Below are 12,388 nucleotides of genomic sequence, written 5' to 3' on the forward strand. Positions count from 1 at the left end.
GTGGTATAACAGATTGACTTCTGTTTTTAATTATGGTGTTTACCTTCTATGTCATGCCCTAAGGTGAACACATTAGCAGCAGCAAGCAGCATAAGAAATGATCCTGTTTTTAAAAAGAAAACCTGTCCTAATTTTTGGAAGCTGAAGCTTACATAGAACAAACAGAGATAATGAAAGTCAAAAATATTGTACCAAATCGGTCACAATCAGGGGCTAAAATATGCAGTTTAGGAAATAAGATTTTAAAAACTGACATTAGCTTATGTTAATGAGAATCATAAAAGAGGTGAGATCTTAAATTCCTCGTTAAGGATGGGCAGGCCCCGGGAGACAAAAAGAAAAGGTATTTCAAACAGGGGAATAACATGACCAAAGGCACAACAAATGTACAGAGTGTTAGTGGAAAAAGCAGCTGGGCACACTTTCATATAAGCAAAAAAATGAAAGAAAAATTTCTAATGAACAGAAAAGGGCCAGATAAAGGCCTTGGACTCTGGATCTAGCTCTTCAGGCAACAGAGAAACATTTTAAGACCCATTATCAAGTAAGAGGACATAATACAGGAAATTCTGTATTTCAGGAAAATCAGTGGGTATGGATGATTGATTAGGTAAGATACAGAGAGCAAGGAGAGGAAAAGGAAGAGTATTTAGCAAACTACTTCCTCCTTTCGACTTTGCTGGTTCTATTTTGAGACTAAATGCCTTTGGTCTCAAATGTACTTTGTGACTATATGACATGAATTCATTAGTTCTTATCTAAGTAACCAAGGCTTGAAATTCTACATGTTTGATTCCTTCCTTTACTTTTTTTGAACAGTCTGTTACCAACTCCTGATTATTTTTCTTAGCCTCAAAATGCTTTCAAATGTATTTCAAATCCCTTTCCATCCCTACCACCAGTACCTTAAAGCAGGGCCTCATTACCTTACATTTGGGTTTCTCTGTTTCTCTGCCTCCAACCTTTCCTCCCTTTCATCTCAACCTAAACATTACTGCCAGGTTAATTATCCTTTGCTCAGAAATCTTGGAAGGTTTCTTACTGCTTGAAAAAACAAAAACCTGAATGCCTTAACCGGCAGTGGAGGGCGCCAGCTCACCACTGTGTCAAGACCCAGTTCAAATCCCACCTCCTTACAAATTCCTCTATCATTAGTCTAGACTGCATCGGCTCTGCCCAACAAAAATATCATGCAAGCCATAAATGTAATTAAAAATTTTATTCCCAGCCACGTTGAAAAGTTTTTGGGTGAAACTACTTTTAATGTATTTTATTTAACCCAATATATTCAAAATATTATCATTTCAGCAGGTAATCATTATTAATAAATTATTGAGATATTCTACATTGTTTTTCTTACCAAGTCTTTGAAATCCAGTATGTATTTTATATTTACAGCATATTTCAAATCAATCTAACCACAATTTCAAGTGCTCAACAGCCACATGTAGCTCGCGGCTGCAGTAACAGCACTAGGTCTAGACTCTAAAACCCATGCTTTCGTCTGTAGAGCACTGTGCTCTGCCACTCCTTAAGGTGCAGGCTGGCACCATTCTATTCTGATGTACATGTCTTAGGCTTGTTTTTTTTTTTTTTTAATGTTTATTTATCTTTGAGAGAGAGACAGAAAGCACACAAGCAGGGGAGGGGCAGAAAGAGGGAGACAGAATCTGAAGCAGACTCCAGGCTCTGAACCGTCAGCACAGAGCCTGATGCAGGACTCAAACTCACCAACTGCGAGATCATAACCTAAGCTGAAGTTGGAGGCTTAACCGACCTAGCCACCCAGGTGCCCCATCTTAGGCTTGACTTTAATGGTATCACCAACCATTTAGTCCCTTGGCCCAAAACCTCTGGAGTCACCCTCCCTCCACCAAATTGCTGCCACCAGTTGAATCCTATTCAGAAAGGTCTCTCCAGGCACCTAGGTGGCTCAGTCGGTGAAGCATCCAACTCTTGATTTCGGCTCAGGTCACCATCTCACAATTCGTGAGATCAAGCCCCATATTGGGCTCTGAGTAAATAGCATGGAGCCTACTTGGGATTCTATCTCCCTCTGCCCCCGCCCCCCACGAGCTCTCCCTCTCTCAAAATAAATAAACTTTAAAAAAAATTGTTTCTTTCACACGCATTACTATCCTACTTCAATTGAGGCACACATTACCTTACCTGAATGACTGCAATTTCCTCTTATCTAGTTTTCCTATTCCAAGTTGATTCTCTATACAGCTGTCAGAGACCACCCTGTGTGTGTGTGTGTGTATACACACACACACATACTCACGCCCTTTCCTTGTGCAAAGTATGTGCACTGGCTCCCCTCTAACTACTGGATAAAGCCTGAACTCCTTAGCTGGAAATCAAGATCCTTCACAAGTGGCTCTCAATCTCGCTCTTCCTTCGCCAACCACCCTTGCACTGCATGTTCCGGCACATTTATCTTCCCACTCTCCCTCAGCGCGCCAAAACTTCTCAAATCTCTGCATCCAGGAATGATCTCCTCCCGGGCCTAGTAAATTCCTTGTGACCCTTCATGACCCAGCTCAAATAGCTATTCCTTTGTGAAGCCTTTTTGGTGGCCTCGGGCGGTTTATTTTCATTTAGCACAAACAGCACTAAGAATGTTTGTTGAATGGACATTGAATGTATAGGCGAAGAGCAAAACTGATCATCTTTGTATCGCCAGTATCAAGCACAGCATTCAAATCCTAACCTAACCACAGTACCCTAACCAGGTCATAAATTGCTTCCTTGAGTCTGACGGACTCATTCATCCCAATTACCAATTACAGTTACTTGCTCTCTCAATAACGACCTTGCATGTTGATGACAACCAAAAGGAACTACACAAAATCCAAGGGAAAACGAAGGAATCTGGGTTGGCCTCTGAACTCACGTGGTACAAAAAAGCCTCTTCCTGGTTAGTTCAGAAAGAGAAGCGGCTTCTTAAAAAAAAAAAAAAAAATCACAAGGGTTGCAAAATAAAAAAATTGGGGATGGGTAATTGATAACTCAGGTTCGGCAGGTGGCAGGAGGCCACACTTGCCAGTGTTAAGGCCGGTGTGACCTCCAGTTTACTTAAGAGCTAGTAAAAGTGACGGTGGAAGCGCTCGAGGGCAAAGCGAGGGCTGGGAGGGTGGGGAGGCTGGGGGGCGCGAGGCGCGGAAGGCCAAGACAATTTTAATAAAGCTTGGTTAACATCTTAAAAGGTCCCCGGAGTCGATTAACTAAAAAGGACGCCTACTTCGTGCCCAGTGCTTAGCAGTCTCGTGGCCTTTGAACCCGAGGCCACGGGAAGACCCCCAGCGAGGAGTCCAAGAACACGGTAACCACGAGGCCAAAGCTGGCGTCAGATTAACTCCTCCAACGCCGAGAAACAGGGCAGAGGAAAACAGCAAAAAAAAAAAAAAGGGGGGGGGGACAATAGGAGTGAATCGTACGGACTGCCACAAAGACCGGGAGCTCTAGACCCCCGGAGAAATCACTTCTCTTTCCCTCGCTGAGCACTTCTGCCAGGTCCGGCCAGGACAGTCGCAACCGAAACCCCAGGAGCACGTCCCCAGCAGAGACCCGGCCGGAGTTGGAGCCAGGGTCTCCCCTGAGGGCCGAGGGCGCCCCCTCCCCCACCAAAGGGCTCACTCCTTTCCTCCGCCCTCACTTGCCTCGTCAGTCCTCCCCCAACGCCGTCCACTGCCCTTCCCAACCCCTAGTCGAATCCAGGTTCAAGAGCGAGAAAAGCTGATGCTCGCTCAGCAGCACCCGTGACGATCAGCCAGCAGAAGGCCCCCCGATGGCGGCCGCCATTTTGAAACTGGAGGCGAGCCGCTGAGGCGGGGAAGGCCCAGGGCGATACCATCTTCGAGGGGTAGAGACGAAGCTGTGGGAAGGAGATGGCGCTTTACCCCAACAAGTCCCGTCATCTTGCACCGAAGTTGTAGTTTTAGAAAATTTATAATGTGTGAAAAGCTAAAATAAATACAAGAAGAGTCAAACATGAAAAGGAAGAAGCGGTTTGGTTTCCCACCGCCACCCCTCTCTTCGAGCGGGCGTGGCGAATGGCAGGTCCCAAGGCCGCAGCTTCCGCCGGCGCCGGTGGCTGGGCTCGCCTCTGCCCTGGGTCGTGGGGTCCTTTTTGGCACCAAGGCCGCAGGTGGGTCCCGGGTCCAGGAGCGCCGAGGCGCCCCGTTGTGTAGGCAGGGAAGGTCCACCTCTAGGAAAGCCCTCGGCGGCGGTACGTGTAGGCGGGGGGGGGGGGGGGGGGGGTGGCCCGGGGCTTGCGAGCGGTGGAGACGGGGAAGGGAAATGGGGGTTTCTTCCCGGGGACGGCTGGGCTCCCGTTTTGCGCCTGGCGGCTTTTGGAAACGGTAGTGGGAGGCTGTCATTATTGGAAAACGTCTTTAAGGGATAACCCGGTGACCGCCCTTGGCCGGGCCGCAGAGGTTACAGGCCGGGGTCGCACTCCAGGCTCAAGGAGGGAAGCCGCTGCTTCTCTGCCAGCATCACATATTCGTCCAGGTTTCAGCGTTCTGTCTCCTCGTTGCTCTAGATTGGAAACCTCGTTCTCTTCCAAATCGCAAACCTTCTTGAGCCGGCCATTGCGCGCGCGTACACACACACACACACACACACACATATCACTTAAAGAATGTAATACTGCATTTGTGCTTGGTTTCCAGGGTGGATATGTCATTAAGACGTTTCCAGATCTCAAGCAGTTCAGTTTCTCCACGCATCCCGCACTGCTTTTCATCGATCATATATATGGTTCAAAAAAATGTCGATCTAAAGTGCTGTGGGGACCTATTAGAGATTAGGATTTCATTTTTGAAATATCTATTCATTTATGTTTTTACGACGTAAATTGGCTTGCAAAAATGCATACCAGATTCAGTTTTCTTTTTAGAAGTTACGCGAGAAAAATTGGGTTGAAGAAAAAGTAATGTTAAGAAAAATAAGATAATTCTGAGTGAGGTCGGTCTAAATGTTTACCTCTAGAGTTACCTTAACGGACGATAAAGCACAAGTAGCTTGAACCAAGGAGCCACCCTGCCTGAGTATTAATCCCAGCTCTACCACTTAACTGCATTTGTCACATTATGCAAGTTGATTGTCCCTGGATTTCCTCATGAAAAAAATGTGCCTCCTACATCGGGGACATTAGTGCAGACACGCATAGTGTTGTGAAGATTACATGAGGTTAGTGATGGTGAAAAGCAGTAAGAACCGTACCTGACAGTGCTATATGAGTCTGCTCTTTCTAGAGGTAGGGCAAAAAATTTGGAACATTGGTAACAGAGGACAGGTGATAAGTTAATGATTCCTTGAGTCTGTAAGAGAAAAAACAATTAGTTTTTCTTAGGAATACCATAGCAAGTCCCAGTTCTAAAGTAAAAGCAGAATTTTTCATGAGTCTTCCGTGGAAAGAAGACAGTACTAAGTGCAGTGTTCTCTTGGTCACCCATGTGGATGTCACTCTTCATCCAAACCTAGGCTTATTTCATTGGAGTCTGTCCCAAGACCTCACTGCTGTTTGTCCATCACTGAAAGCCCTCTGTGGTCTTGGGCCCATGACCAGAGCCTGTCTGTACTCCACCTTCTAGCCATTCTTCCGGGAATCATTCTAGCTCACTCTTAGGTCCATAAATCTTTGTCCTCCCTGGTCATCCACTCACAGTGAAATACAGAGGACAAATTATGTTCAGTGCCACTACTCCCAAAATCCATTAGATAGATGATACAAGTGTAATATGGAATGCTTGTGGGACTAAGATTTGTCATTTACCTCCTAGCAATAGAATCATGGTGGCTGGACCCAGTTCTGTATTTTGAACATACAGAATCCTTCCATCGACCAGTCTTCACCTGTGGAATATATGTGAGAGCCTATATGGAGCCAGGGCCTCAGAGGCCTGTCTCAGAATCTTCTCAGATTCTCAGAGTAGAGCCAGACAAAATACCTACTTGCCCTGTTGGAAGAATGCCAACAATAATGGCTTATAGCCCACGGGTGGCCATGGGCTTATTTAAAACAGTCTCGGACTGAGTCATCAGGCATTTTTTAAAATGCAAACACTATCTCGGGGTGCCTGGGTGGCTCAGTGGGTTGAGTGTCTGACTTCAACGCAGGTCATGATCTCGCGGTTGACGAGTTTGAGCCCCAGTTGGGCTCTGTGCTGACAGCTCAGAGCCTGGAGCCTGCTTCAGATGCTGTGTCTCCCTCTCTATGCCCCTCGCCCACTCATGCTCTGTCTCTCTCTGTCTCAAAAATAAAATAAACATTAAAAAAAAAATTAAATGCAAACACTATCTGACTCTGCTGTGCTGTTAGGCTTGACCCCTATTAAGAAATTTGAGGAATCTGTAGCAACAGGTGACAATACATGAGAGCTTGATTTCTACAGAGGCCTATCTTGTCTAGTATTCTGCATTTTCCTGCTTTCAAAGTTACATTGTTTGATTAAGGCATGTATTATTCCCATATTTGATTGGCTCAAGTTTATAAAACAAGGGGCTATAATTTGGTGGGCACTTGGTCAGATTCACAAAAAGTGCTTTGTATCTAAATGCAAATAATGTTACTTAAGGCACAATGCTAAGAGAGCCACCATCTTCTAGAAAATAAGATGAGGTTACCCAAGAACTATTTGCATCAAATTAGCTAACTAAATCAATTCTTTGAGTTACAGGTTTTTCCAACCCCACCCAGAAGGAGGACCAAGGAGTCTCTATTTTTGATAAAGACTCCCAGGTGCTTTTTAATTTTTTTTTTTAATATTTGTTTATTTTTGAGAGAGCATGAGCTGGGGAGAGGCAGAGAGAGAGAGAGGGAGACACAGAATCCGAAGCAGGCTCCAGGCTCCGAGCTGTCAGCACAGACCCCGATGTAGGGCTCGAACCCAAAAACCATGAGATCATGATTGGAACCAAAGTCGGACACTTAACCGACTGAACCACCCAGGAGTCCCAGGGCTCCCCAGGTGCTTTTGATGTGCAGGCAAGTTTGAGAATAACAGCTGTAGACAATAGACTAAAACTTTAATGCCTAAACTATATATATTTTAAATACCTCATTTACTTTACATAATTTTCCAGATTGGTGGTATTCAGACTGGAACCTGCTATATGTAATATTACACCTTATTAAATAGAGTATATAGTAATTGTGCAGCTTTTTACTTCATGGCCATTTTCTAGCCCAGTGCCTTTAGATAGTGATTAAGTTTGAGAAATATAGTAATAGAATGTGTAAGTATGAGAAACGGTGTCCTAGGAGGAGAGGCAGGATCCAATCTACCTAATCCTAGCAGTTTCGTGCTAAGCACTTTTGTTGGCAGTAACGTGTTCTCTTACTAGGGTATTGTCCTATGCCTTCTCAGCCATTGTATGTTATTTATTCATTTTAGATTCATATATAGGCAGATGTATTTTGAGTTCATCTTTAGGTACACATTTTTACAGAAAACTGACAATGCAACTATGTTTTTATGGAATTAATGCAAATTTATTTTCCATTTGGTAGCTTCTAGTTCTATTCTTCCTCTTCTACCTTTTAGGAACTCTTAGAACTTAAAATTCCTTAAGTGCCATGAATGTCAGTTCAGGAAGAGATCAGGAATATCAATTCAGGAAGAGAGGCATTGTGATCTAACAGAATACAGAGCTTTGGAGCAAACCTGAGTTTGAATTCCAGCTCTGTACTCAATTTTAGGTTAAGGTGTTTTCTAATCTGTAAAACTAGGATAATAATAGTTATTTCATGTTACATATAAGACTATATGATGGCTCCGGTACCTAGTAGTCGTTCTCTGAAAGTAAATTCCCTCCTGCCCATATCTTTTATAAGATCACTGATTGATATTGAGATCTACCATGACATTTTAATGTTTATTCATTTTAGAGAGAGTGGGGGAGCGGCAGAGACAGAGGGAGACAGAATCCAAAGCAGGCTCCAGGCTCTGAGCTGTCAGCATAGAGCCCGATGCAGGGCTCAAATTTAGGAACGGCAAGATCATGATCCAAGCCGCAGTTGGACACACAACCAGCTGAGCCACCCAGGCGCCCCTAGCATGACATTGTTGAATGTGGTTATTTTTTTTAATTTCTCTCATATCTTCATTTACTTTCAAAAATTAGTTTCAGCTTTGTGCTGTAGCAGTATCGCAGCTAATGGGGTTTATCCGAGTCACAATTACTGCTAAGTCAAAAATTAGTCTTCAATATTTATAGCTTTATCTAAAGAACTTGGTTTTTGGCATAATAGTATAATTATATTTGAGTATTGTAAGAGGTCCTAAAAGATTTTTTTTGGTCTTAAAAAGATTTTACACGTGTAAAAGTTTTAAGTTAACAGGAGGAGGATCCAAATACTCAGCTTTTACAGGTGGAATTTTTTATACTCTCCATTTCTCTGCACTGTACCATATCAGGTCACTAGTGGAACTAGAAAAAAAGTTAAGAAGTTGATTTTAGTGCAATGCAATTTTTAAACTTTTTTTTTTTTTTTAGTTTATTTATTTTTGAGAGAGAGACAGAGTGTGAGCGGGCAAGGGGTAGAAAGAGAGAGGGAGACAGAGAATCCGAAGCAGGTTCCAGGCTCTGAGCTGTCCCCACAGACCCCGACTCAGGACTTGAATTCATGAACTGTGAGATTATGACCTGAGCCGAAGTCAGACCTTTAACCGACTGAACCACCCAGGCACCGCATAGTGCGATGCAATTTTTGTATTAACCATTGTCACCTATATAATCGTCGAGTAGATTTTAAGTTGTATACTGCATTCTGATGCTGAGCAAATTTGAAGAGGCTTATTATGCTTTTAACATTTACTAAATTCAGGATTAGCTCTCTGTTTCAGATGCAATTAAAAAAAATTTTTTTTAATGTATTTACTTTGGGAGAGAGACAGAGGGTGTGTGCACGAGTGGGAGAGGGGCAGAGAGAGAGAGGGAGAGAGAGGATGCAAGCAGGCCCTGAGCTGTCCGCACAGAGCCCAAAGTGGGGCTCGACCACACCAACAGTGAGATCATGACCTGAGCTGAAATGGAGTCAGAAGCTTAACCGGCTGAGCCACCCATGTGCCCCAAAATGCAATTTTTCAAGATATTTCAAAGGCAGTTATATTTCTGCTCATTCTTCTTTTTTGTTGTTGTTTGTTTTTTTTTAGCATTCATGATGAACGTAATTCAGATTGTTCGTGACCACTGGGTACATATACTTGTGCCTGTGGGATTTGTCCTTGGATGTTATCTAGACAAAAAGAACGATGAAAAGCTAACTGCCTTCCGGAACAAGAGTTTGTTGTTTAAAAGGTTAGTTTGTACGTTTGTTTTAAACCAACAATTGGCCAGCTTTTGGTAATACTCTTTTTAATACCATGTGTGCCAAAAATAAGCAGAAAGGGTAAATTTTCCCTCAAGAACTTATATTCAAATGCTATCATTTTGTAGTATTATTTGTCGCTTAATCTTTGGATAAAACTGAGTGATTACCTTTCGAATAACAGATCTTCAGTTTATGAACAGGGTATTTCCGATGTTTGATTTTTTTTTTTTTTTTTTTTTTTGGCATTCAGGGTACATTTGTAATATAGAAACGAAGTTTTAAACTAGCTCACCAAAGCCTACTTTAATGTGGCTTTCACATACATTATCAGACAGCATTTTACATAAACCAGAATGTAGCTGAAATATAGGATACCAATAGTGGCTCAGTGCTGTGTTTGCAGCAACACTGCTGGAGAGCTCTAGACATGGTGGCCAAGTGATCAGAAGGCAGCTGACTGCTGCCTGGTCCCGTTGTGTCTCTGGAGATGGCTTTTTTGGCAGCAGAGAGGTAGTTAGCAAGGCAGGGTGCCTGCCACTGGGTGTCACCTAGGTGGGAAAAAGCTCCGGGGACCAGAGGCTTGAGCAGCATTCACAGTCCCTATGTAGAGGGGGTCTATGGTTAGGGATTTCAAGAACGATCACATACATGAATTAGAAAGGGTTTAGAAAACCTCAAGTGAACAGAGGATAAAAGCTTTCATACAGACTAAGAAATTACGGTTCCTAAATCTAGAAAAATGAAATTGAAGGGCTGGTAAAAGTTTAAAATCATGAGAGAACAGAATGGCTCTGTTGAGTCTACATAAAAACTTTAATGGGTCAATTTAATAGAATATAAAATATTGAACTCCTACTCTTCTTTTTCTCCCCCATGAAAGTTTAATTTATACCTTTTCCTTTCCTTCCTTTCTAATTTCCACACAGGGAATTGAGACCCAATGAAGAAGTCACCTGGAAGTAAAGGCTGTGACTGAAATACAGAATGTTCACATTTTAAAAATTGGGAGAGAAATAAAAACACATTCATTATTTAATTTAAAGTGTGATTCTTTTTATGTTGGAGTAATCTTCCACATTTCAATAGGCACACATAGCTTAAAAATAATTATTGAGCGCTTGATTATGCACATTGATGTTAAATTTACAGTCAGCATTTCATTTTCTTTTCCCCATTTTAGACCATAGCACTATTAAAACGCATAGCAGTTTTTTCCTCAGGTATTTTTCAGAAAAATGTTTTCAAATTATGTGCTTTAGAAGGATGACACTAGCTGAAAATTTTGGTGACCTTGAGTTTGGCAAAGACTTCTTAAATACAACACATAAAGCATGAACTAGTTTTAAAAACTTTTGCTCTTCAAAAAATACTGTTCCAAAAATGAAAATGCAGCCATAAATTGGGAGAAACGTAATGTACAACAACTTATTATCTAGACTATGTAAAGAACCCTTCTACCTTAATAATAAGACAACCCAGTTTTTTAAAACAATTCACTTATTTTTTTTAAGTAATCTCTACACCCAGTGTGAAGCTCAAACTCAATGACCCCCAGATCAAGAGTTGCAGGCCCCACTAACTGAGCCAGCCAGACACTCCCAGCCCAATTTTTTTAAATGAGCAAAAGATTTTAATAGACACTTTACCAAAAAAGATAAGAGGATGGCAAATAAAGTACATGAAAAGACTCCCAACATCAGCAGTCATTAGGGAAATGCAAATTTAAGCCACAATGGTACCGTGACACACCTATTTGAATGGTTCAAGTTAAAAGATCGATGTATTTACCAGTGTTGGCAAGGAACTGGACCTCACACACTGCTGGCAGGAGCGTAACCTGGAGTTGCCAGTTGTAGCACTTTGGAAATCCAGTTGTGTGGTTTCAAATGAGAAAAACACCTACCATATGCCCCAGCCATTCTGCTCTGAGATACTCCTCCATAAAGGAGAGCCTACTTTCACACAAAGACTTCCATGAATATGCATAGTCCAACATTAAAGATAACCCAAATGTCAAGTCAATACGCTGTGTTAAACCCATACAATGGAATACTACTTGGCATTAAAAAAAGGAATGATCTAGAGTGCCTGGGTGGCTTAAGTTGGTTGGGCCACTGCGGCTCAGGTCCTGAACTCACGGCTCATGAGTTCAAGCCCCATGTTGGGCTCTGTACTGACAGCTCAGACCCTGGAGCCTGCCTCGGATTCTGTGTCTCCCTCTCTGCCTCTGCCCCACTCCCTCCCCCCCCACCCTCCCTCACTCATGCTCTAAGGTAAATAAACATTAATAAATAAATAATTTTTAAAAAGGAATGATCTAATGCTTCAACATTAATGAATTTCAAATTAATTATCCAGGATGAAAGAAGCCAGACAAAAAGCATACGCTTTACGGTTCCACTTGTATGAAATGTTAGAAACTGTAAACTATAGTAACAAAGCAGATCACTGATTGCCTGGAGGCACAAAGTCCAGAAAAGCGTTAGAGGTAAGAATGACCAGGGAGGGGCAGCACCTGAGTGGCTTGGTCCATTGAGTGTCTGACTCTTGGTTTTGGCTCAGGTCATGATCTCACAATTTGTGAGTTCAAGCCCTGTGTGTCGGGCCCTGTGCTGATGATATGAAGCCTGCTTGGGATTCTCTGTCTCCTCTCTCTCTGCCCTTGCCCTGCTCTCTCCATCTCTCTCAAAAAATAAACATTAAAAAATAATAATATGAATTACAAGGGGGCACAAGGAAACTTTGAGGAAACTTTGCTTCGGATGGTTCCATGGATGTATACGTGTCATCTGTTGTATTCAACTACCTCTTCTCAGAAAACATTTTGTTTTAGATAATACTGGATTTAGGAGAAGTAATATTACAATGAAATGATACTCCCTAATTATCAATGATTCTTGTCAGGACTCTGGACAGTGAATCTGACACACCTTCAATTTTAAAATGTGAAATGGTTAAAATTCCGTTAAGCTATTTGGACTTCAGTAACAACAAAATGAACACCAGATTAAATTTAGAATATACGGTGTTCAAGAAGATAGAAATATCTGTGCAATCTCACTTGTT

General features: G+C 42.3%; 1 protein-coding gene across 2 annotated transcripts; it reads left to right on the top strand.

Annotated features, from left to right (window-relative positions):
- Positions 1–3,978: 3,978 nt before the first annotated feature.
- NDUFB1 (NADH:ubiquinone oxidoreductase subunit B1) lies at positions 3,979–10,358 on the top strand. Of its 2 annotated transcripts, none has more exons than XM_047080198.1 (3): positions 3,979–4,231; positions 9,165–9,309; positions 10,249–10,358. In XM_047080198.1, the coding sequence occupies exons 1-3, from the start codon at positions 3,994–3,996 to the stop codon at positions 10,283–10,285; spliced, it is 420 nt and encodes a 139-aa protein (XP_046936154.1). In that variant the 5' UTR covers positions 3,979–3,993; the 3' UTR covers positions 10,286–10,358. The 2 variants fall into 2 exon arrangements, with proteins under 2 accessions (XP_046936154.1, XP_046936155.1); XM_047080199.1 differs by having other exon boundaries at positions 3,979–4,150.
- The last annotated feature ends 2,030 nt before the right edge of the window (positions 10,359–12,388 follow it).

The sequence above is a fragment of the Lynx rufus genome, unplaced genomic scaffold (assembly GCF_022079265.1).
Source record: "Lynx rufus isolate CCGP_SWC_20201006 ecotype Redwood Valley unplaced genomic scaffold, mLynRuf1.p SCAF_17, whole genome shotgun sequence".
Classification (NCBI taxonomy): Eukaryota; Metazoa; Chordata; class Mammalia; order Carnivora; family Felidae; genus Lynx; species Lynx rufus.